General features: G+C 42.9%; 2 protein-coding genes and 1 long non-coding RNA gene across 4 annotated transcripts in view; 1 reads left to right on the forward strand and 2 right to left on the reverse strand.

The window, feature by feature from the left end:
* The window catches only part of LOC106806113 (TBCC domain-containing protein 1-like), a 10,297-nt gene extending 5,449 nt beyond the window's left edge, over positions 1-4,848 (reverse strand). The window contains exons 1-9 of the mRNA XM_014807966.1: positions 4,730-4,848; positions 3,345-3,514; positions 2,819-2,880; positions 2,351-2,413; positions 2,045-2,142; positions 1,549-1,724; positions 1,096-1,171; positions 520-677; positions 181-317 (exon numbers count right to left, since the gene is read on the reverse strand). Of these exons, the coding sequence (XP_014663452.1) occupies positions 181-317; positions 520-677; positions 1,096-1,171; positions 1,549-1,724; positions 2,045-2,142; positions 2,351-2,413; positions 2,819-2,880; positions 3,345-3,446 (872 nt within the window). The 5' untranslated portion in view covers positions 3,447-3,514; positions 4,730-4,848. The remainder of the gene's footprint in view (positions 1-180; positions 318-519; positions 678-1,095; positions 1,172-1,548; positions 1,725-2,044; positions 2,143-2,350; positions 2,414-2,818; positions 2,881-3,344; positions 3,515-4,729) is intronic.
* A 10,846-nt stretch (positions 4,849-15,694) lies between these two features.
* On the reverse strand, positions 15,695-21,471 carry LOC106806144. Of its 2 annotated transcripts, XM_014808008.1 has the most exons (7): positions 21,412-21,461; positions 21,085-21,282; positions 19,418-19,516; positions 18,886-19,067; positions 18,290-18,351; positions 17,432-17,591; positions 15,695-17,196 (listed from the first exon to the last, which is right to left on the reverse strand). In XM_014808008.1, exons 3-7 carry the CDS (start codon positions 19,466-19,468, stop codon positions 16,521-16,523), a joined length of 1,131 nt encoding a protein of 376 aa, XP_014663494.1. In that variant the 5' UTR covers positions 19,469-19,516; positions 21,085-21,282; positions 21,412-21,461; the 3' UTR covers positions 15,695-16,520. The 2 variants fall into 2 exon arrangements, with proteins under 2 accessions (XP_014663494.1, XP_014663493.1); XM_014808007.1 differs by having other exon boundaries at positions 21,085-21,471.
* Positions 21,472-23,962: 2,491 nt separating this feature from the next.
* LOC106806145 overlaps positions 23,963-26,722 on the forward strand; it is an 11,328-nt gene continuing 8,568 nt past the window's right edge. Inside the window, exons 1-2 of the long non-coding RNA XR_001393506.1 lie at positions 23,963-23,973; positions 24,143-24,145. This is a non-coding gene — a long non-coding RNA (uncharacterized LOC106806145). The remainder of the gene's footprint in view (positions 23,974-24,142; positions 24,146-26,722) is intronic.

The following is a 26,722-nucleotide window of genomic DNA, read 5'->3' on the forward strand; positions in this document are numbered from 1 at the left end:
TCTCTCTCGCTCTCGCTCTCTCTCTCTCTCTCTCTCTCTCTCTCTCTCTCTCTCTCTCTCTCTCTCTCTCTCTCTCTCTCTCTCTCTCTCTCTCTCTCTCTCTCTCTCTCTCTCTCTCTCTCTATATATATATATATATATATATATATATATCTCTTTCTTACTAATAAGCGCCTTCACACACTGTGTGACTCACCGCCCAGCGGCCATGACAACCGCCTGCCACCTATTATGCACGACGAGACACCAAACGGGTTCACACCCAGGGACGCCTGAATCCAGGAAGCAAGAGCCTTGAATGAAAATGCCCTGGACACCTGCATAGCAGTAAACCATAGCCAATGATTCAGTAAAATCGATGTTTCCACGCAAATTAGAAGAACACACGCACACTGATAATCCATATAATTGATCTTGTTATGTAATGTTACTATTTGGTATAGTCGTAGAGCATATAAATTTGTGTAGTTACAAAATAAAGTATCTGAACACTACACGAGAGCATGTTTTCGCACCTACCTGCGCATATCCGGTGGCTGTGTAGAGGGTGGGCATGGTGGCGATGTCGTGGAGGGGGGTCGCGGAGTGGCCGCGGTCCACCGACCCGCCGATGAGCCAACCAAGAGATATGACTGCATCGTATGGTACCATGGCCTCATCGTGCCTGTCCGTCAAGTCTGCAACGCAAAACACAAACAAACGTGAGGGAAGCATCACTACATTCTGCACCTGTCTACTAACCGCTCTACGCGAAACACAAATGTTGGGCAACCATTGGCCTAACGTGTCGTGCATGCGTGCGTAGTTGCATGCATGTTTTCATGCATGGGTGCATCCTCATGAACGTGTGAGCGTGTACGGTAGCGTACGTGTGAGAGGGTCTGTGTTGTGCAGGCTTGTGAATTACACAGTATTCTTCATTCAGATGAAGCCCTTGACACAACAGAGTGATGCTACATTACCAAGATCGCAGACTGCACAGTAAACTCCACCGAATACATCACATGTAATAGAATCGCTATGCATCGAACAGCTTATAGCATCGCTATGGCAACGGCCTCATTCATAGCACCTGGCACCTGCTGTGGGACTCACCTGAGTTGGTTAGCAGCTCAAGCATCGAGGTAAGGTTGCTAACGACAAAGCTCAGGTGGTTCTGTTCGTCAAGAGACTGCAACACAGACACACAGAGTCAGCATTATCGCACTTTCCCCCGTTCTGCGCGATGCAATAATAGCACCAACCTTATCACGTTTGGTCTACTATAGAGTAGACCTATAGTAGACCAAGCATGATAGGTTGGGCTAGATCTTGTGATAGACATAACGACATACTGCTATCATGTTCTGTTTGTGTCATCTACCACAGTAATTGCATAGTTAGAACATGCAGCTATATGCCCCCATACAGATTACACTGTCCATCGTATCCTTTCATTCATATCAATTACTAGGTTTCACGTCAATATTCGGTTTGTCATGAAGAGCCACCGCTTGACACAATCATCACCGATCGCTATCGTACAGCACTGCGCACAGCGCCCCCTACCCGGCTCATGGCGGGCGATGCACGGCTGTCAAGGTCAGGAGAAGGTGAGCGAGATCGCACTGGCCACTCCTCTCCCGGCACCAGTGACGACCGCAAACTGATCTTGTTCAGGTGCTGGATGAAGAGCAGCAGCACAAAGTGCAGAGTGTCGACCGTAAGGATCTCCTGGGCACGACCTGCAACAGCAAAGCGTCCCCTGGTGAGCACGACCTGCAACAGTGCCCCCTGGTGAGCACAACCAACATCTGTTCTCCCATCGCAGATGTCTCGAATGGGACCGCACAGTGTATTGTCACAGATGTTTGAAAATAATAACAATATATAAAATTATATATTCAGAACATTTGGCATATTTTATAATAAATAATTTTTTTACATTGAACGTTCAAGCATACTTGACAGCATATTTTATGGTATACTTCAAAGGATATTACGTTTGCAACAATCATCACAGCAGAATGTTTTGAAATACTCGCTGTAACCTTGCCGCACTTACGCTTTTCTTCGGCTGATGTGCCTCTTGCATACAGTCTGTCGCATCGTAGAAACTGATCCCTCGATTTCTCACTCAGCAAGTCACACAGAGAGAAATACCTGCACAAACAACACAGCGTGAAAAGATGACACTCAATACCGCACCTTTCTCGCTTGGCTGGCCACTGTTTATATTAACATCCTGGACACAAACGCTGCACAGATAGGCTTGGTACTATGCAATAATGCACGTCAATTCAATAAATTAAATTCATCTAAACTTACCGTAATATTAACCAATTAAATTACCTAACTATCTTTAACTTACATCCATGCTAGTTCTTCAGACATCGACAGCTTATTGCAGGCAATGTGTTTCCATACTGAATAGCTGCAAAAACAGATCAAGCCTTTTCACTATCTATTTGACATGTCTTTACTCAGGCACACAGGTTGCGCACACTGACACATCTAAACTGGACAGTGACAAGAGCACACACTAACTGTGAACGCTGAGATACCGAGTGAACTGTAAAGTTTTACAGAGATCATAATGGGCTTTTAATCTGCTACTAGCAGTCAGTGATGCCACGTATAATATTCAACCAACCACGCAACTGGAATCACAGCCTATATATTGTTCAAATGCGCTGAGCACCTAGCAGTCTATTCTACAATTTAGATTTAGATTTTGAATGTTCTTACATGAAAATTGGTTGACAAATATTTTGTAGGGAGTGCTTGTACGAAAAACAGACCTCTCTACGGTTCACACATGTCTCTAGTTACTGCATACCTCAGTCGTGGAAAGCCCAGATTTGCTTTCGTCTTTGAGTAGGCTACAATCTTCTTGATGTTCTGCAAGTGGCAAGTGTCAAAAGCACAATAACAGAAAGTCTACAAACAAAATACTTATCAGGATATCCTTTCAGATTTTTGAGCCAACAGTAGCCCCACCGTACTGCCATGGGTTTGGTGCCACCAGCAGCAGTGGCAGAAAAACACTAGGACTGTATGTTAAAGCTAAGTCAGCAGAAGATTTAGCAAAAAAACACCCGAGGCTCTATACCGCATATCGAAACCCCGCATACGCATCCATCCTGCACTAACTCGAGTGCATAATTAAATCACTCACGGCAATACACGCTGCAAGCTATTTATTGCTGTTGGTTCGATTATCATAGTACATCATCACCGCAACTTCTGCAGCTAGCTACTGCTATGATAACGAGTGCGATAGTATTTACGCATTGTGTCAACACTCAGTTAAAGGTAACACAGTATAGGTCCCGTAGCTGTATGCAATCGATCAGTATACCCACGTGTAGGCTAAGTCTGCTATGTGGTTGCAGGTGCAGAGCTCCAAAGTTGAATGGCTCTGGCTTCACCCAGAGGACAATGTCAGAGACTTTTGATTCCGCCATCTCGTTCGAGCGAGTTGCACTGATTTCAAAGTCAATCACCACCAGGTTTGCACATAGTGATCTGGCATCTGCAATAGGCAAATATTTAAAAAAACGCATGTAATTTCATCAGGATTCATACACGTAGTGCAAGAACATTATTTCTTCATGCCTCATCCAGGACTTTCCTGAGCCTTTGGGGCTACACTGGAAGAGCTAACAAATGTGTACTTACCAGTGTAGCCCTTCAATCCCGCAAGCCAACAGCGCAACAATCGCGCAACAACAGGGACCACAGGCACTTGGGCCTTTTCAATAATAAAATGATGGTTAATAAATACTACTACTAATCAGTACTACTAGTACTACTAGACCTACCACTACCAGTACCAGTAATACTAATAGTCTTAATGTTTGATTTGACCTAATAACTTCACTTCAATACCGTCCAATACACCGCTGCAACACACATTCCTATAGCGCGCACGCCATTGTGCACAAATACACAGTAATATAGAGTAAACTATGTTAATATATAATATATAACATAGTATATAATAACACAGTAATACTACTCTATATTACTGTGTATTTGTGCACAATGGCGTGCGCGCTATAGGAATGTGTGTTGCAGCGGTGTATTGGACGGTATTGAAGTGAAGTTATTAGGTCAAAACAAACATTAAGACTATTACTGGTACTGGTAGGTCTAGTACTAGTACTAGTAGTACTGACAAGTTGTATTTATTAACCTAGTCCGCAAATGCAGACGTAAACTCCGCTTTGCTAATCTGAGGGTGCGGGTTTATTACTGGCGCAGGCCCATTACTGGGGTCTGCATCGGCTCGGACTATTAAATATTAACCATGATCATTTTATTATTGAAACGGCCCAAGTGCCTGTGAGTGTGACAGGAACGAATTATGAAACAGTGTCAGTGAGTCGTAGCGCCTGGTCAGGCTAACAGTACGTAGGACCTAACAGTGTGGTTTATGGATATAATTATAAGCGCTGACCACAATTCATTTTCGCAAATGTGTGACATGTGTAGGCCTATATGTACAAATGTGGACAGCTCTTAGATCCTTGAGCCCAATGTCAATTGACTTGTTGTGTATCTCATGAGTATGACCATAGATATAGAAGAAGAATCCAATCTTCTTCTATATCTATGCTATGTATGACTAAATTTTGGACCCTGGAAGTGGAACTAGCTGTCCCGGTATTTTGATATAAATATATTTAATTGATTTTCGAGTAGAGATACGGCTCTGCGGTCACCACCAAATTACTATACTACTCACACTGTTCTTCGGTATCCTCTAATTTAAACTATCTCACCGCGAAAATCTCTTCTTATCTTACTAGGATCCTAACATTTTTGAGCAACAACACAAATGCCGTCCATCGATACATAACCCGATGACAGCCGCCCGACAGTTTCTGCAATCGGTCACTGGTTGTATCATGCGTGCACCGGTCTCCGGTTCGCCACTTCTGCGATAGCATAATCCCGATAATCCCGATAATCCCGTCCTTTATCGTAATATCCTGGTAATATGTACTATCAGGAGTGAATTAACTTATGACTCCATATTCTATTTTGATATATATCAGAAGTAAATAATAGGGATATCAGTTAGCAGGGGCGGCGCCAGAGGGGGGCAGGGGGGGGGAAGCGTTCGCCCCCTATCATTTGCAAGAATAGGGAAAGAAGAAGAAGAAAAAGAAAACGAAAAAGAAAAGGAAAAGGAAAAAGAAAAAGAAAAAGAAAAGAAAAGAAAAAGAAGAAGAAACATCTTGCAAATGATAGGGGAGGTCATAGGGGGGTCGCCCCCAATAATTTTCTTGCAAATGATGAGGAAAGGGGTTAATATGTATCCAAGCTGTGTCTATATCAGTATTTGATGTATATTAATGAACCCTTACTGTAAATCGCGCGATATTTTTGACCAATCAGAGACGGTCTAGGCCTGAACGTGTCCACAGACTGGAATACCACTGCGATGTTCGTTACACATAGTATGCCTAAATCCTCCTAATCCCACTGGACGGACATTAAGCTGCCAAGGTTATGCTCATATATTCGATATGATGCCACCACACAAAAATGAGTGATGTAGCCTCACAAGCTGGACCACTTTCATCGGAAAAGTCGAAAAATTAGAGTGTCGAAATTCAATCCATTATAAAAAACCTCGCTGACTTATTTGATAATCGATGTCAATGTGTTATTCTGGGAGTCCTCAATGTTGGGACCATCATTTGTCGATGATGCTGTTCCCGGCGAAAAGGTTAGGCCACTTGAGGGTCTTAACAATCATACTATGATCTCATCTATCATCATATATAAAATATATTATTTATATATTATATATTACAGTTAACATAGTATGAACATTAACAGTTTTTATCTGGAAAATTGGCTTCAAAAATATCAACCAAAATCGCACCATTTCTGCTGCATTTTTTTCAAAAATTCCAACATTCCAACAGACTGCGGACGCTCTGCGCGCCGTCTCGCTCCCCCTATCAGAAATACCCTGGCGCCGCCCTGTCAGTTAAGGGATAATAGGATTTAGATAATAGTTAATTCCCTATGTCTACTTCTGATATATGTATAAATATTATGTATGCAGTGGGTAGCCAGCAATTGGAAACACGGGGCGCCAAAGGCGAGGGAGCGAAGCGACCGAGGGGGTAGGGGTGGAGGGTATCCCCCTCCCCGGTAGCAGAGATTTTGAACAATTCGTTGCATTGAAAATTGGCATTTTCTGTCCACTAAAATTCCAGTATTAGGGGTATAACTTATGATGAGAAGTGGATATAGCTAATCCGCTCTATAAACCCCACTCCCTCGCTTTTTATTTTTCACTCCAATCGATCAATCGTGGGCGATGGCCCTGGCTGTGGCGCGGAAGGCTCTGAGGCATTACACTACGACCAGTTGTGCGACCTTAGCTAGCCACAGTGAAAATGCGTGCTACGAAAAAGCCAGTGTTTTCTCAGGGATGGGAAGAAAAGAGTTAAAGCGACACAAGACAGCGATAAGCAACTTTCTCAACGGGGTGAGGTGTTTCCCTCCCACAGAGCGGTAATTTTTGAAATATGTTGCATTAAAAATGCGCATTTTTGCGCATTTCAGGGGGTTCTTAATAGCGGTATAGGTAATAGTGTACTAGACCAATCCATTAAGGGCCTTCTCTCTTACTTTTTGTACTCTCGATCAAGGAGGCGGGTCTGGCCTGCTTGTGCCCCCCCCTTAGCTTTGCGCCTTATGTCCTCATCAAGCACTGACGGAATTATGAAGTTAGTGTTTGACTTTGCTGTTGTTAGCGTACCATGCAATGGTTGCATTTATCCGTCATAAACTGTTTGCAAGTTCCTCATATAAAGTTAAAAAGTTAAATTATTTTTTGAAAAAGTAGAGGCATATTGAATGAAATCGAAATAAAGATTCTAGGGGAAAAGACAGTGTAGATGTCGTTGGTACCATGCACTGAATAAACATGCAATTATTTAAATTACAAAAGATTTAACATCGTTGTAGAAGTACAATAGCCGTTCAAAGATTCACAGTTTAACTTTGCAGTTATGATAAAAAAATGTTTTGCTTTCCTCTGTATGAGAACTTAAAAACCATATTGAAATTTGATTTCAAATAAAAACAAAGGTACTGCAAAATTGCCGCTCTATTAAAACTAAAAGCGAAATTTACCATGACAGAACTTTGTTTTTGCTCCCCTGATAAGAGAACAGTTACTTAAAAATAGTCTTTGAAATCGGATTTGAAAATAAAAACCGAGGGTGGATGCCAAAATGGCCGTCTATAAGTTCGATATATTCAAAGTTATTCACAAAGCATTTCCATTTTCTTTTTTCTGTCAATAGAGTTCAGAACCATAAAATTTCAATCAAGCAACTTGCAACAACACAAATCTGCAGCAAAGAAGAATTAATCTCCTTTCTTATCAGGTTTTGTCTGCTGCAGAAATCTCCAAATCCAAAGTCAAAGTCTTCTCGGTCGTTTGAGGATTCGATTGAACATTAATGTCATTCACTAACTCGCTGCTCACGAAAAGAGAGAATGCAGAGCAGAGAATCGTGCGGTTCATTGCATAGAACGAAGTTTAGACTTGACAATGCTCAATTTTAGAGAATGTTACGTTCAGCAGATGCAGAAGTAACAGGAATTTGTGGCCAGTCATGTGAATGACGCGGTGAGAGGCAAGTCCGAAAATTTTTTTGTTTGTCTTTGTTTGTAGTCAACAGGGGGGCGGCCATGGCCCCTTGTGCCCCCTTAGCTACGCCAGTGCATGCTCTGATTGTATAACGTTACATCTGATATAACAATCGATCGGTGCCCATGATGAAGATTGTGCGTTAACACTTGTAATAATAATCGTGTATAATTATTGTATAAAATGGACAGTGATAACATTGTATTAACAATCATGGTAACCATTGTATAAAGGACCAGTCCACCGCTGACACAAACCCTCTAGCAGGGAAAACGACTCGAGGAAGGAGTATGCAACCGTAAATCCAACCATAATCATTGCCTCCGCACCCCGTCTCTAAATCCACTCGCTGAATCCGATCCGCATCACCCAACATCCTTCTCTTCTTCCCTGTTCTCCTCTCGTTGGCCGCCGCCAACAAAAACAGCAGAACAAACAAACAACAACAACAACATATAACAACTACGATGATCGACGATAGACACATCCCGCCCCCAGTACAGACAGAACTTACATGATGATTGTCCAATAACAACTCTGCCGGTTCAGGCAATGAAGCTAAACACACTCTCTGTGGCATAAAAGCGAGGTTCCGCCACGCACAGGCGCAAAGACTTGTCGTGCACAGGTCACAGATCAGGATGCCGGTGTTGCTACGAGAGCATTGTTGTCCAGTCGTGAGCCAAGCTCCTTATGTGCACTGCAGCGCATGTTGTGTCACATACACGCGGGCCGTGTACCTGCGCACTGCTACAATTGGTGCACCGTGAGTGTATCTTGCGTTGCACAGATGACAGGCACCGCATGCCGTGGCATGTGTATGTCGCGAGCATAGTGGTACCGGGCTCGCACGTGTAGTATGTTCCGGTACGCGTGTATGTGCACGAGCCGCGTGTACGTGCGAGCATGCTGTGTACGCGCACGCATGCACGATCTTCCGGCACGCACGGCTGCCACACCCGTAAGCGCACCGTGTATGCGCACGCCGCGTGTATGCGCACGCACGCGTGTATGCGCACCGCAACGCGTGTACGCGCACCGCCATGCGTGTACGCGCACGCCATGCGTGTACGCCACGCATGCGAGTACGTGCCGCACGCGTCGATATGTGCACGCTTACGCGCTGTATGTGACGCAGGCCGTGTACGTGCACGCACGCGTGTACCTGCACGCACGCGTGTAACGTCGGTGTTGTTAGGTAGGGTTAGGAGTGAGGTATATATATTATATATACCCCTAACCCTATATATATATATACTCACCCTACCCCTACCTACACCCCTCCACCCCACCACACACCCACGTACACGCGTGGTTATAGGGTATATATAAATAAATAACGTATATATATATATATAGGCCTGTTAGATACATATATATATATATATTACTTATATAATAGGCGTTAGGTATATTATATAATTATATATATATAGGTTAGGTATATATATATATATATTATATATATATATATATCCAACCCTTATATATATATATACCCTAACCTATATATATATATATAATATATATATCATATATATATATATATCAAGAGCTATATACATAGACGTTACAACGGAAAACGGGAAAATGTGCTATTTCACGACCAAAATTATTCTACTTTGCCTGCGAGTCTATATAATTCATGGTATTGCCAGTTAAGGCAGAAATTCTTTGCTCTCTAAAACTAAGACCAACCGCTTGTCAATACGATACTCCTAAGGCGAGATATCGGCCTCTAAACCTCCCCCCAATGCCAAACGCCGCTCGAATCCACTTCTGTCCCCATCCTTCACGCGTCTAAGCATTTCGGCTAATCGCTTTCCGTCACGCTCTTGGAGCGCTGATAATGCATGTCACATGCCCAAAATTTGTACTCTTACTAGCTGCGTTGATAAGAGACGTAATTAAAAAAACATTTGCCGGTCCATCATGACGGGCATTAGCCGGCTAGGAAACGAATAATGGGAAGATAAGGCGTCATAGGGCGCGTGCTCCGAAAGTCACCTCCACCTGCACCTCGCACCGAAAATCATCATAAAATTATCGCGAAAACCGAAACTCTCACGAGCAACGCTTAGCGCGTGAGGATGGGCGACAGAAGTCGTATTTCGAAGCGGGTTTGCAATGTGAGGAGGGAGGTTTAGAGCCGATATTCCGCCTAGGAAGTATCGTATGACAAAGCGGTGGGCTATGTTTTAGAGAGCAAAGGAATTTGCCTTAATGCAATACATGACAATTATATAGACTCGCAGGCAAAGTAGATAATGTTGTCGTGAAATTCAGCACATTTTCCCTTTTTTTCGTTGAACACTCTATGTAATTAATTAGCTCTGTGATATATATATATATACCCTAACCTATATCAAACGCCCCACTGCGTACGCTCCGTTGCGTCGACGGCTGACGCTCGATCAGTCGTCGCCACTTAGCAGTCGTCAGTGTAAACGCGCTGCACCACACGTCATAGTAACGCGCTTGATAGAGATCACCGGTTCGAGGCTGCAGTAGATGCAGAGTTGTCAGTGTGTCATAAGTGATAAGGGTTACAGCGGCGGCGTCAGCATCACTGACTCAGCAGTAGCGGGCGTGGCGACAGCCTAGCTTACGGAATATGGATCCACGTCGTCCGCCACCCCCCCCCGCTCTCCCCCCTCTGCTCTTCTTGCTCTCTCTCTCTCTCCTCCCACCTCTCTCTCTCTCGCCTCTCTCTCTCTCTCTCTCTCTCTCTCTCTCTATCTCTCGTCTCTCTCTTAGCTCCTCCTATCTTCTCTCCCTCACCTTAAGTTAGCGTAATACCTACAAGGGAGCTGCAAGATCAACGGATTAACACATCACGCCAAGATTCAATTGCAAACCATTCATGCTCGATTGTAATAACAGTACATTGTTATAACAATCGTCGGTGCCATGTGTAAAATTTGTGGTACACTGTATAAGAATCGTCGATTAACATTGTATAACAATGACCGTGATAACATTTGTATAACAAATCATGGTAACATTGTATAAGGACCAGCTACACCACGCGTACACAAACTTCTAGAGAGGAAAACACGAAGTCGAGGAAGGAGTATCGCACCGAAATCCAAACCATTAATCATCTGCTCCGCACCCGTCGCTAAAATACCCAACTCACTGATCCTCATCCCGCGATCCCCAGACATTCGCTTCTACTTATCCTGTTCTCCTCTCCATTGCCGCCGCCACAAGAAACAGCAGAACAAACAAACAACAACAACAACTAATAACACAACTACGATGACGACGATGGCACATCCGCCTCCGTACAGACAGAACTCAGCAGATGTTGTAATACCACAACTCTGCGGGTAGGCAAGGAGCTAACACGACTCTGACGTTCCGCACGCCAACAGGCGCAAAGACTCGTGACGAGTCAACAGCAGTGCAGGATGCCGTGTTGCCACGAGCGCATTGGGTTGTCCAAGAGCGTGAAGGCCGAGCTCCTTATCGCTGCCACGCGCGCATGCGCTTACATACACGCGCGGTGTACCTGCGGCCTGCGATACATAGGTGCACGGGAATGTATCTGCAGTGACAGAATGCACATGACCGCATCGTGCGATGTGTATGTGCGAGCATACGTGGTGTTTATGTGCGCGGTACGCGTGTATGTGCACGCCACGCGTGGTAGTGTGCACCACGCGGGTACGTTGCGCGCCATGCGTGTATGGTGACGCCATGCGTGTTACGTGCACGCACGCGTGCTACTCTGCGAGCACGCGTGTAACGTGGGTGTGTTCTGTGGTCCTAGGGTAGGGGTTAGGGGTTAGGGTGAGGTATATACTATATAGTATACCCTAACCCATATATATAATATATATACCCTACCCTAATATATAATACATTTATTAGGGTTTAGGGTATATATATATATAGGGTTAGTGGTAATGATCACCCTCACCCTACACCCCTACCCTCAACCCCTACCCTAAACCACACAACACACACGTTTACACGGCCGTCGTGGTGTAGGTATATTATATATATATATACTATAGGTTAGGGTATAATTATATATAATATTATATAGGGTATATATATATATATTATATATTATTTATATATATATATACCCTAACCTATAATCCAACGCCCACGCGTACGTTCCGGTCGACGCTGACCGCTCGATCGAGTCGCGCCAACTCGCAGTCGTCAGTGTAAACGCGCTGCAACACAGTTCATAGAACAGGATTGATAGAGATCGACGCGCTGCGCAGGTGCAGAGGGCATGGTGTCAGTGGGTGCGTCACTAGTATAGGTTACAGGAGCTGGGTACAGAGGCTGGTTCAGGGCACTCACTGACTTCGATCGGTAGCGGACGTGGCGGCAGCCTAGCTTACGGATATGGGGATCCCGTCAGTGGCCGCACCCCCCCCCCGCTCTGCTCTCTCTCTCTCTCGCCTCTCTCTGTTCTCTCTCTCTCTCTCTCTCCGCTCCGTCTCTATCTCTCTCTTCTCTCTGCTCTCTCTCTCTCTCATCTTCCTCCCACCTCTCTCTCGCTCTCGCTCTCCTCTCCTCTCTCTCTCTCCTCTCTCTCTCTCTCTCTCTCTCCATCTCTCTCCATCTCCTTGCTCTCTCGGTCTCTGCTTCTCTCTCTCTTCTCTCTCTCCCTCCCACCTCTCTCTCTCTCATCTCTCCTCCTCTCTCTCTCTCTCTCTCTACTCTCTCTCGTTCTCTCTTCTCTATCTCTCTCTCTCACTCTCTATCACCCTACCTCTCTCTCTCTCGCTCACCCTACCTCTCTCACTCTCTCACCCTACCTCTCTTCTCTGCTCTCTTCTCGCTATCTCTTATCTCTCTCTCTTGCACTCTTCTCTCTCCCTCTCACCTCTCTCGGCTCTCTCTCTCTCGCTCATCTCATCTTCTCTCATCTCTCCTCTCTCCTCTCTCTTGCTCTCCTTCTCTCTCTTTCTCTCTCTCTCTCCCTCCCTCCCGCTCTCTCTCTTGCTCTCTCTCTTCCTCTCTCTCTCTATCTCTCTCTCTCTCTCTCTCTCTCTCTCTCTCTCTCCTCTCCTCCTATCTCCTCTCTTGCTCACTCTTGATCTCTCTCCCTCTCACCTTAAGTTAGACAGTAATACTACAAGGACTGCAAGATCAACGGACGAGTTAAAATCCGCAAATTCATGCAAACATTCATTGTCTTGCAATGGCGTAGCCAGCAATGGGAAAACAGGGAGGCGCCAAGGCGAGCGGAGCGAAGCGACGAGGCGGTAGGGTGTGGGGGTAATCCCCCCTCAACGGTTAGTGGAGATTTTTGAAAAATCGTGCATGAAAATGGCATTTTCCCCAATAAATTCAGTATATTAGGGGTACTTATATGAGAAAGTGGAATGCACATCCCTCTATTATAACCCCCTCCCTCGCTTTTATTTTTTCCACCTCCGATCCGATCAAACGTGCGGGACGATGGCCCCTGGCTGTGGGCGCCGGAAGGCGCTGGGTTACACCACGACATGTTGGTGGACCCTTAGCCCTGACCAGTGAAAATGGATGTACGAAGCCAGTGTTTTTCAGGGAAGCAGTCGGGTGGGAAGAAAAGACAGTTATGCGTACCAAAGACAACGAGAAGCCAATTTCTCACGGGGGAGGTGTTTCCCCTCCACAGGTAGTGGTAATTATTGGAAACATATGTGCATTCAAAATGGCATTTTTGCGCATTTCATTTTCATTATTAGTAATATGGTAATAGTGTATAGGACCAATCCATTAAGCGGCCCTTCTCTCTTAATTCTTTGCTACTCTCCGATCAAGTAGGGGGTCTAATGGCTCTTGTGCCCCCCTTAGCTACGCTATAGTCCTCATTCAAGCACTGACGAATATTGGATTAGTTTGATTTGTTTGTTAGCCAGTACATGCAATGTTGCATGTTTTCCGCATAAACTGTTCATTCCTCATATAAAAGTTAAAATGCTAAAATTATTTTTTAAAAATGTTAGGTCATATTGAATGAAATCGAAATAAAAATCTACGGCGACAAACAGGTAGATGTGGTTTGGAACGACTGAAGTAACATGCATTTATTTAATTACAAAAGAATATTAAAACAATTGTATTCCGGTTTAGGACTACAATAGCGTTAAGATCACACTTAACATTTGTTCGTTATAAAAATGTTTTTCTTTCTCTGATGAAGAAACTCACAACCAATATTGAAATTTGATTTCAAATAAAAACTAAAGTAGTGCAGAATAGCCCGCTCTATTAAAATAAAAAGGAAATTTACATCGAAAGATTGTTTTGCCTTCCCCTGATATGAGAACAGATTACTTAAAATAGTGTTGAAATGCGGATTTGAAATAAAAACCGAGGTGGATGCCAAAAATGGCCGTCTATAAGTTCGAATTTATCAAGTTATTCACAAAGCATTTCCAATTTGCTTTTCTTCGTCATAGAGTGCAGAACCATACATTCAATCAAAGCACTTGCAACAACACAAATCTGAAGCAAAGAAGAAATTATCTCCTTTCTTATTAAGTCATGTTTGTTCTGCTGCAAAATCTCAAAATCCAAGTCAAGTTTACTCGTCCGATTTTTGCTTTACACAGAACTTTTGGAGGATTTCTTGACATTTAAATGTCATCACTTAACTTTGTTTCAACCGAAAAGAGAGATGAGAGCAGAGAATCGTGGCTGAGTCATTGTATAGAACGAAGTTAGACTTAGACAATGCTCATTTTAGAGAATGTTGTTCAGCAGATGCAGAGTATCAGGAATTGTGGCCAGTCTGTGAAGACGCGTGAGAGGCAAGGAAAATTGTTTTTTTTGTTTTGTTTGCCAATCAACAGGGGCGCCATGGCCCCTTTGCCGCCCCTTAGTACGCAGGTGTATGTAGTATGCGAGTAGAGAAAACAGAAGAGAGAGAGAGAAAAGGAGACGGAAAGGAGAGGGGAATGTGGAGCGAGAGGGAGAAGGAAAGCATGGGAAAGCGAAAAATGAAGAGCAGTAATATACGCGATATATATATGGAGGGTGGGAATTTCTCTGCTATTTAGATTCATCGGCGAATCTATAGTAGCGCTCTGTAGTAGACATCTGTAGAGCGAAGCTTCGAGAGAAAATATAATCTCGTCTCGTCCGACTACAAGCTACTACAGTGGAGACGGGGATATGGACTCTTGATGCAATAATGCAATAATTTATACTTGCAATAATGCCTATATCCATCGCCCCACGCGTACGCTCGCGGTCGACGCCTGACCCGTTCGATCAAGTGGCAGCTCGTCAGTGTAAACGCGCTGTACAGTTCATTAGAAACGGCTATAGAGCGGTTGGGAGTTGGTCCAATTCGACAATTCGCCAATACCAAGTTGCCAGTCGTAAACCCAGTTTAATTGTGTTTTAGGCAAAATCCGCGTTCACCTTGTAACAGGTTTAAATTGTTCTAGTCTGACTACGGCTGTATAAAAACATATGGCCACAATAGCCTGATTTTACTTAGAATCGAAAGAAACACTAGAAATAAAGTCAATAAATATCTCATGCTATGTGGTGCAGGATACAAAATAGACATAGGCAGTATAATACCATTCTGCCAGTTTAATTTTTGAAGAAGTTGGTATTAAGTAGGGTCAACATTTGATTTGAAATTTCAATTAACCAATACGCTAAAGTGAAGTTCTCTCTTGATTTAACATTCGGTCGATGAAACATACTTTCTTCTTCTTCTTCTTTTTCTTCTTCTTCTTCTTCTTCCTTTTTCTTCTTCTTTCTCTTCTTCTCTCTTCTTTCTTCTTCTTTCTTCTTGCCTCTTCTTTTCTTCCTTCTTCTTTTCTTGCTTCTTGCTTCTTTGCCTTCTTCTTCTTCTTCTCTTCTTCTTTCTTCTTATTCTCTTCTCTCTTCTTCTTCTTCTTCTTTCTTTCCTTCTTCTTCCCTTCTTCTTCTCTCTCTTCTTCTCTTCCTTCTTCTTCTTCTTCTTCTTCTTCTTCTTCTTCTTCTTCTTCTTCTTATCAACGCCTTAAGCTATTGAAATGTTAAACAATCATGTATGACTGACATCATTACTACTCGAGTCATGTCTGTTTATTAGATATGTGTGTATTATAAAGACGCGCACACGCATTCACGCACGCACGTCCGCGCGCACGTATTATCATACATACATATAATCTGTGACGAAACAATGAAAAATACACTATATGAGTTAACGACAACACACATGAGTTATAGGCCTACGTGATGCAAAATCCGTGTTTTTCGCAGCATCGTGCGCGCTTGGCTATAATTATAGTTACATATCTGTTTCTAATTCACGCCGTAAGTAGATTTATGCCTGTAAATGTGACCCGTATTTTAACCGGGATGAGAGTAGCATGAACCCATCTACTATATAATAATCTATAATCCATAATCTATCTCACGAGTCTTTTCTACTCGCTTTCCAGAATACTACCAACGAAACAAAGACGTGAGCCGGCATGCAGAATTATTGACAACCATTATATTTAGCCTGTATCCTAGTCGAAACAATATGACTCTTTTCGCGGTTTTAGTATGAAGTATACGCCATTCATTTTTTACCAACTATAGCTGTCAATATAGTAACGAAATGACATGTTTTCAATACAGCCTTGATTTAGTATAATAAGTACGTTTACAATATACCACACATATTTCAAATGATACTCTATACGAGATATATATATATATATATATATATATATATCCTATATATAATTCGTCAATAAAACATAGGTCTATCTCTCTCTCTACATATATAATTATTGCCAAAGCTATTACGAAATCTTTCTCTGCGTTATTTTATCGCGCTGCGTAAAATATATTTCTTTGCGTCCATCAGGCTAAGCCTACAGTCTTTTTTTTATTTAATTTTTTATTCTACCAAATGTACCCACACATTGGTGTTTGCAATGGTTGCGGCCAACATAACAGCGAGCGACACCTGGAGGTGAGTTCCAGAGTTTATCGGATCCGTCCAGCCGTCGATGGTATAGCCGAGTAGCTTGTAGTTCTCGTTACACGTGCCGTCGTTACTAACGCTCCCGAACTTATCCGCCTTCACCTGCATCTCGTACGGTCCGTTAGTGGTAGGCGTGAGTGTGTTGAAGGGCACTCCGGGGTAGCAGAGTGGGTTGGGGCTGGCAAACAGTGAGATCCACGTATCGTGTTGCTGCTGTGACCACGGTGTTGTCGTGCCCACCATCGGCTCTATACCCGCCGTCAGGTTGCCTAGCTTGTACAGGTACATGTCGTAGAAGTCTGTCTTGTCCAACAACACGCCCTTGCCGAAGTTTTTCCACGCGGCCTCGAAGTTTGCGACGGCCTGTTCTTCGTCGTAGTCGCGGATGTATGCCATCCACTCCGTCCCCCAGTTGAGTTCGTTCGGGCAGGAATCGAGTGTGTCCAGGGTGCAGCCGAACTGCGAGATGAAGGAGTTGGCCATGTCGATGACCTCTTGCCAGATGATGATGTGTTTGCCGAACAGTCCATCAGTGCTGTCGCTCAGCCAGGCCGTCAGCGAGTAGGCATTGTTGTAGCTCTGATACACCCTGTGCATATCGAAATAGCGCGATTTTAGCAGGGTTTGTGCTATAGGTAAGTACATATAAGGTAGCAAAGTAAGTAGCAATAAGACTGTAACTCTTCGTTGAAAAATATACCCACGAAAATAGCGCGCTTAGCAGGTAAGTGCTAAAGGTAAGTATATGCATTGCAAACGAATAATAACAGATGTAACAGAAATATGTATATATATATATAAATATTTGTATACGGTATAATCACCTGTATTTATTTCCTGGGAGCTGCTCTATCAGCCACACGTGATCTAAGGGGCCGACGATTTGCATCTTGTAGAGGATTACTTGATCGCTGTCCAAATTTTTGTCAAACAGATCAACGAGATTTTTTCCAATATAATTATTAAAACCGGACTTTGACATGCCTGCAAGAACACGCAGTTCGATTACTAGACGACGATGACTATGACACGATATAACATGTAATATATATATAATATATATATATATATATATATATATATATATGAATTAATGTAATGAAAATAATTATAATATATAAATGACACGATTTCTAAAACATTTTTTATTCTACCCATTCGTTCATAGTCCATACGTACATTAATTTTCGTGCTATTTATCATTAATTCACTCTCCATTCATCCATCTATCCATCCATTGATCCACCCAATCCATCCATCCATCCATCCATCCATCCATCCATCCATCCATCCATCCATCCATCCATCCATCCCATACCATCCATCCATCCATCCATCATCCATGCCATCATATCCATCTCTATCCATTCATCCATCCATCCATCCATCCATCCATCCATCCATCCATCCATCCATCACATCCATTCACAATCGTCCATCCCTCGATCCATCCATCATCATCCATCCACCCATCCATCCATCCATCCATCCACCATACCATCCATCCGCCGCCACCGACCGCCGCGCCGCCCGCCCTTCCGCCCGCCCGCCAGTCCGACCGTTCATTCATTCATTCATTTATTCATTCATTCATTCATTCATTCATTCATTCATTCATTCATTCATTCATTCATTCATTCATTCATTCATTCATTCATTCATTTACTGTGTACGTCACTAACCTCTGTATTTGAGCTCATCGTACTGCGGTGGCAAGCCTTCATAAAGTTCGCAGATCCACGACCTAGAACATGCCATGAAACAAATCATTCATTTTACTATGTGTATGCGCCGACTTGTAAAACCAACAGAGACTTGTAAAGAATATTCACTATTATATCGGTAACAACATCCGTCCAACTTTATATATACCTATCGTGAGAGACGGCGGATGAACTAACTATGAAATTAACTAAAACGAATTTGTTTGGCTTATCATCGCATAAAATTTGAATCTTTCCATCGTTTGTTGGAATTCCATCGTGAATGCAACTTTATCAAGAGCGTATAAAGAAGTATAGAAAGTAAAGAAAGTAAAGAAGTATAAAGAACCTACTTTATACGGTCTTGATTTTATGAATAATTGCTTATTATAATTCATCTGCTTATTATATCTGCATATCAGTTTATTATCTGTATATCTGTTTATTAACTATTGCCGTGTAAAGGTGTGCATGTATTTCGTTATAATTGAACGTTGTCGTCACAGATATTCTATGACACCCTATATATCGTATCGTGTGATGTACATTAATGTTTACGGCTGTCACTGTTATACCGTGTGTTGCCGCATGAAGATTTTTTGCCGGTCGAGGGCGCTATGGTCATGCTCTCAACAAACTGCGTCTGAGTGACATCTTGCTCGAGAATGAGAAAGTTCTTGAGGTCAACGCGAGAATCCAACTCCATGTCATTCTTTGCCAGAACTTTAACGTAGTCGTAGCATCCATTGGCTCTAACCTATCACGTAAAAATGACGGCGTTACAGGCGTGTTTTCCTGAGCAAAAGCGCTTTGCTCGTATTTTAAAAGGCAGATCGTCTGTTTATCCAGCGTGCCAAGCAGCTCCGTTAGCTGTGTGGCGTGTGACGTGTATGGCTGGTAAGCAACCGTAGCAAGAAAAGAAGGAAATAAGTTCAAACACAGTATAAACGCATTGCTCACAAAACGCGCCTTTAAGCCTATTCCCGCCAAAAATATGCGTAGATTATTCTGTGTGCATTCATTATGCTATGATGGGAGACATGGGCGCAGTTGGATTTTTTCATGGAAACTGTGAGGTATCCTTTTTGCGGAATCTACGTCACTTACCAACGTCACTACCTGTAGAGCACAGAGCGCCAGAAAGATAATTGAAGACATGACCGTCAGACAATCCTCAGGGTACAGCTACACTTCTTTATTTTCGGCCTGTGAAATCGGGAAGAAGCTGTTAAAATAACGTCTACACCGGTTTACGGCAATAGAACGTTGAGCGTACACATACATAAACCTATTTATCTGTCTCTCTGCCTGTCCGTCCGTCAGTCCGTCCGTCCGTCCATCAGTCCGTCCATCCGCGCACGCGAGCGCGCGCGCGCGTGTATGTGTGTGTGTCCACGCGCGCGGCGCGCGTGTGTGTGTGTGTGTCCACGCGCGCGGCGCGCGCGTGTGTGTGTGTGTGTGTGTGTGTCCGCGCGCGCGCGCGGCGTGTGTGTGTGTGTGTGTGTGTCCGCGCGCGCATGTGTGTGTGTGTTAGAAAAATGGAATAACTGCCAAAGAAAACGGATCACCGTAAAGAAAATATCACCCTAGGAGAAAGAATCAGCGCAACGCTGGTAGTCAGTCCTCCATTGCAAAGCCATCCGATTCGCCCACTTTACACAATTAGTTAAACTTCGCTTTATTTATCGCACTGTAGGAATCATTTCCACCTTATCACCGTTTCGACTATAACGACACATTCTCCGGCGTTTATTTCAGACAAAAAAGCGGAAAAAAACGTGACGCCGATTTTGCAAGCAGGATATGTGGTTCAACAAAGAAAAGCGGGATACTCAGGATAGAAATATGCGCTGAGCTGGTCTCTGCAGCCCAGTTCTAATGTCAGTCAACAAGGCGCATGCGTTCTATTCACTAGCTGTTTTTTGCTGATTCATCGTGCTCCGATGACGTCCGTGATGCGACTCCCACGCGCATGTATCGTTTTATAGCACGAAAAAATACGCAGATATGTAATGTATTAAATGCGCACGACTGACATATGATGATTTTCGCCTCGGAAAACCGTTTGTAAGGATGTGCATGCCGATGCCTATTATGCACGTGTGTTATTCAACTCGAGAACACACACGTACACACACACACACACACACACACACACACACACACACACACACACACACACACACACACACACACACACACACACACATGGCACGGCGCACGCACGCACGCACACAGCCACGCAACGCACGCACGCCACAAACACACACACATACACACACACACACACACACACACACACACACAGCACACACACACACACACACACACACACACACACACACACACACACACACAGAGAGAGAGAGAGAGAGAGAGAGAGACACACACACTCATATATATATATATATAAACAAAGTCAACGTATAGAATAAGAGTGTTTAAAATTTTAAACACCCTTATTTTATACTTTGACTTTGTTTTTATCTACACGGGTGTTCGTGTGTGACTTTACTTATATATATATATATAAATAAATAAATAAATATATATATATATATATATATATATTTATAACAAAATATTCTGCTTTATACTAAAGTATTGACGAAACTTCATTCGGGCGCATTTAAAATCCGGTACATAGATATTCGCCTTTCGCTGTCTCTGTCCATACCTGCGTATGGACGCATATATTTTTTTTATTTTTTACGATATATTTTTTACGTGGTTGGTTTCTGGAAGAAATCTCTGGTAATAGCAAATTCACTTGCCTGATTGATCAATCGTGTGCTTGCAAGTCGCGGTTTCTGCCTCGCCCCAGTCCGGGTATGCCTCCGTTTCCTTGTATATCAAGCCTTTCCCGCTACTTTTTTTCACTCCTATGCTCATGTAGGTATGCTCCAGACTAGCAATTTTCCAGAGGCAAGCCCCAGGTGTGCTGTATCGACGCGGTCTCGGGTCTGCGCACACTGCATGAATAGCGGGCTTATGTGTATACAGGCACCGCGCGGCAAAGAACAAATAGCTACGCTCAATCGCTCCCTATTTTCTCGATTATCGACCTGGGGCTATTACATACAAGTGAAAATAGTGTATACCTAGCTTTATACAGGAATTCTAGGGGAGAATATTCACCCTAGCTCCTCGCGCGTGGGAGATGGGGCGGGTCTGGGAAGTATTCAACGTGACGGCAAACGGTATAGTGTCTTTTGTCACGGTCGCAGCGGTGCCACCGGTGTGTGCGACCAAGCGGAGCACCAGTGATTTCAAAGTACCCGCAAGGGCCACGACTTTTCTAACACTGTACCTCCATTTTATATTCGCAAAAGTGTTTAGACATGGAAGAGATATTACAATGATACGAAAATGTTAACGATCCGAACAATGCGAAAATGCGTTTTAACAGATACTTGTAGAGTTAAATTTAGTAGAGAGTCCTAGTACGAGAGTGTTGGCATTTTGAAGGTCACTGCAACGAGCCCGTGTATCGGACTTACTGTTTAATAGCAGTTAATTAGGCTCAAGGGGTCTTTGTCGTATCAGGTACTACAGATATGTAGCCTGGTACATATATGTATACACAAAGTGTACCAGACTTGTACTACAGAAGTGTACCCTAACCCTAACCCTAACCCTAGCCCTAACCCAAAACCCTAGCCCTAACCATAACCCTAACCCTACCCTAACCCTAAACATACCTCATATAAAAATATAAACATAATACTAAACAACCTCAAACTACCTCGGGTACATATCGGTAGTACCTGATACGACAACGACCCCATCTGCGTTAAGTAACTCAAAAACGTGTGTTGGCCAACCGCGCCCATACAGTGCTTCACTCACACCTCACTTGCAGAGTGTGCTTCACTCGTCATTTGTTTGTATAAGCGTCCTGTTCGCTACGGTCAATATTAGTTGAATAATATATGCAGGCAGAACTTATTATTTCATGACGCCCTTGCAACTGGGTCATACGATGTTGTCTCTCTCTCTCTCTCTTCTTCTCTCTCTCTCTATTATATATATATAGGTATATATATATACTAGGCTATATTATATATATATATATATAGTATATATATATATATATACTATAATTATATATAGGTAGTATTATTATATATTATATATTTTATTATATATAAATATATATATATATAATAAATAATGATTTTAGGCTAAGTGGAATGAAAGATGTTTATTATGATGACCTAATTGATTGCCCTTAACGCTGACATAATTATGCTGCTGCTGCTGGTGTGGTAGAAGCGACAAATTCTTATGTGCTTATGTGGTGTGTCGTATACGCGGATAACATTAACAAAGCAATTAGTAAAATCAAATTAACTGAATATCAATATATTAAGTTATGGAACTGCTACATTTTCAATTTTAATATGAATCCAAAGCCTATATATATATATATGTACCAGAAATCATGAAATCGCAAAAAGTAAATTTCCAGGCGTAATGTATACCCTCCACGATCTATGCTACGTTATGCTTCCCGGAACCTTGTAATCCGGATGTAATGTCTCCTATTTTTACAACATGAGGACATATTTTTCTACTCGATTTCGATACTTAGCTAAAGCCATAATAATTACATCCACAATCATATATTGTCAGATATTATTTCTTAAAATTTTTTCCTATAATTATTCACTCAGAACTTTCATTTTGGCGTTCTGATCTCGAGGTCCCCTCAATCACCACTGTATATAGTTAGAGCGCTGCGTTCGCATATCGGTTTTCATATTATCGTTTTCTGTCATATCGCAGTAATGACTAATGTATATTTACCGATCAATATTTATCCAGGGCAGAATGCCACATGTGGTAGAAGTGGACATGGCAACAGCAATGAATGCCGATTGAATTGGCATTAATGGCGGCGACCCCAATCGTGTTCATACGATCGCTCACGCAAAACATCACGAAACCCATTGTACGTGTGCAGATCGAACGCACGCCAGACGCGAGAACAAAGTGAACAGCCACCATACAACTAACAGACTTCTCAATGGTCTCAGAGGTCTTAGATGTCTCAGATGTCTCAGAAGTCTCAGAGGTCTCAGAGATCTCAGATGTCTCAAAGGTCTTAGATTTCTTAGATGCCTCAGAAGTCTCAGAGATCTCAGAGATCTCAGATGTCTCAGAAGTCTTAGATGTCTTAGATGTCTCTGATGTCTCAGATGTCTCAGAGCTCTTAGATGTCTCAGAGGTCTTAGATGTCTCAGAGATCTCAGAGATCTCAGATGTCTCAGATGTCTCAGAGGTCTCAGTGGTCTGTCCACAGAGATCAAAATCAGCTCGGTTTATTTAGGACCAAATATTATTATCGGGCGATCGTTATCATCGTCGATATCGTTCGATAGATGTTTTTTTCTGAAAAATTAATACAGCCTCATCGCCGCCGCCAGACCGAGCGCGATGCTGCCCATGCACGCACGAAGAAGACTTGCGGATGAGAAGCTGCCTGCTGCGTTCATCGTGTTCCTCCAATTAGGAACGGACTCGCCGATGATGATGAAATTCGCGTCACAGTCGGCTAGCATCGAGTCAGCTCCGAACGCGTCCACCTTCACCTGCATCTCGTACGGTCCGTTAGTGGTGGGCGTGAGCATGTTGAAGGGCACTCCGGGGTAGCAGAGCGGGTTGGGGCTGGCAAACAGTGAGATCCACGTGTCGTGTTGATGTTGCGTCCACAGCGTTGTCGTGCCCACCATCGACTCAATGCTCGCCGTCAGCTCGCTTAGCTTGTACAGGTACATGTCGTAGAAGTCCGCCTTGTCCAACAAGACGCCCTTGCCGATGTGCTCCCAGGCAGTCTCGAAGTTCTTCATGATCTCCTCTTCGTTGTAGTCCCGAATGTAGACAAGCCACTCGCCTAGAGCGCCGTCTGTCACACCGTCGGGGCAATCTTCGACCGTCCACAGCGTGCAGCCGTAGCTGATGAGGAAGTCGTTAGCCATAGTGATGACGTCATCCCAGACGATGATGTGTGTGCCGAACATGCCGGCCGTGTTGTCAGACAACCATGCGTAGAGCGAGTAGGCTCCGTTATAGCTCTGGTACACCCTGCAGGGAACCACCGATTACGATATAACATATCAGAAGTGTATAATATATATATATATATATATATATATACTCTATATTATACACTCCTGATCATATGATACGCGGTATAACGTTGCATTGCCTTTACTGTCCCGTGATAGTACGATCAACGCTGGCTGTCAGAAAATGTCGAAACGCTAAAATACACACTTTTTGTTTGCACTGTTTTTGAATTGCTTCGGGCAGGCTGACTATCAGTAGCTTATTATAGGTTTATACGTTTGTTTTTGCTTCCCAGTTAACGTAAATGTTGATGTCGGAATTAGCGATGTCGCTGAAATGAATATTTACTCTTGGTAAATAATACTGAATTGATTCATGTGTAAACTGACACTGACTACACTGTACCTATATAGTAAATATATATGTGATCACACACACACACACACACATACGTATGGAGATTGTCGCATATTGCCAACTCCACGCACAACAACTATATAATTTCTAATCCCCGAAAATCAGCGGAATATGATTTGTCACTGATCAAAGACAAAACGCGGCCCACAAGTTCGACAACAACGAAGGCGCGTTAAATAGTTATCGTGTTTGTGAACATCTCACCCAACGATTAAAGCATCGAAAGCCTGGAAGCACATCGGTGATACTGCCTCGCATATTGCAATATCCGCCTCGCTTTCGCACCGTCAGGAACAACGGATAATTCATTATATATATATATATATATATATATATAAATCTTTATATACGATATAATCACCTGTATTCATTTCCTGGGTGCTGCTCTATCAACCACACGTGGTCCAGGGGGCCGACGATCTGCATCTTGTAGAGGATTATATTATCGCTGTGCAGATTCTTGTCAAAAAGATCAACGAGATCTTGTCCAATATAGTTGATGAAGCCAGCTTTCTCACCTGAGATAATTATTTACGACAACAGCGCGTTAGCGTGTATAGTTTTAAAGTGATTACGTCACCGTAAATAGTTAAAAGTGAAAAAAATTATTTTCACTTTTTCACAAAATGTAAGTAATTCTGTTCACTTTTTATGGTTAAATTGCTGCATTATACTTCCTGTCGCTTTTTCACAAAATATAAGTAATTCTGTTCACTTTTTATGGTTAAATTGCTGCATTATACTTCCTATTTTACTATATTGTTCGATGTAAACATACACTCGTGACTCATACATAACCCATAGCAAGCAATTAATGTCAGGATCATAATATCAAATCGTCCAGGTTTTTTGGATTTTTAATTAGTTGAGAAACAATCTTATCAGGTAAGAATTTGACGATACATTTAGTCCCGTTAGTACTTACTTTTAATGTAAAAAAATGGCAACAAATTTTTTAAAAATATACACCAGAAAATTCGTGGCGTAGTCTATTTAACAGGAGTGTATAACATTATTATTAATGTTATATAAGAAGAGGCATATTACAATAAAATAATAATACAATAATATAATAATCTATAATAATGGAATAGAATAATATAATATCTATATTATACACTCCTGGTATATTAACATGTTACTGGCGGGGATTCATCCGTGCCTGAGCCCAATCATAGTACGTATTGATCTACTCCGCCACCGGTGGGCGTTTAGACTTACATATCTACGACTACTACGTGGGTAACACCTCTATGCTACTATATACTGCCGCAGTGGTGACGCGGGCTGCCACTGTTGAATTATCCCCTACCTGTATATTTGACTTCGTTGTACTGCGGTCTCAGGCCCTCGTACACCTCACACACCCATCCCCTGTAGCGAAAAAAATATGTGTGGAGAGTTTAGTTTCAGTCCGCGCACGTGTAGTATATGCTTTCAGATTACTATCTAATTGGTACTATATGCGCTGGCTATTGCCATTGAAGTGATTCTATAGCCATCTGACACGCATTTACGTAAGAATCAACGAGTAGCGTTGTATTCGCAGGCTACGAGTGATAGTTTGATTGGTATACCTGGTGTTGCCGCATGACGCCTTATGACCAATAGATGGCACTACTTCCATTGTTTCGACGAATTCATCCTCGGTTGCGTTGAGGTGGTCGCCAACTAGGCAATGCTTCATGTCTTGGCGAGACGATATTATCATGTCTTCCTTGCAAAGCGTTTCGATGTAATTGTAACAGTCGATGGCGGCAACCTAAAATTTGTACACATACACACATATACACACACATACGTACACACACACATACACACACATACACACACATACACACCATACACACACGCGCGCGCGCGCGCGCACGCACTCACGCACGCACGCACGCACGCACGCACGCACGCACGCACGCACGCACG

Source organism: Priapulus caudatus, unplaced genomic scaffold (genome assembly GCF_000485595.1).
Source record: "Priapulus caudatus unplaced genomic scaffold, Priapulus_caudatus-5.0.1 Scaffold143, whole genome shotgun sequence".
In the NCBI taxonomy this organism is placed as follows: Eukaryota; Metazoa; Priapulida; class Priapulimorpha; order Priapulimorphida; family Priapulidae; genus Priapulus; species Priapulus caudatus.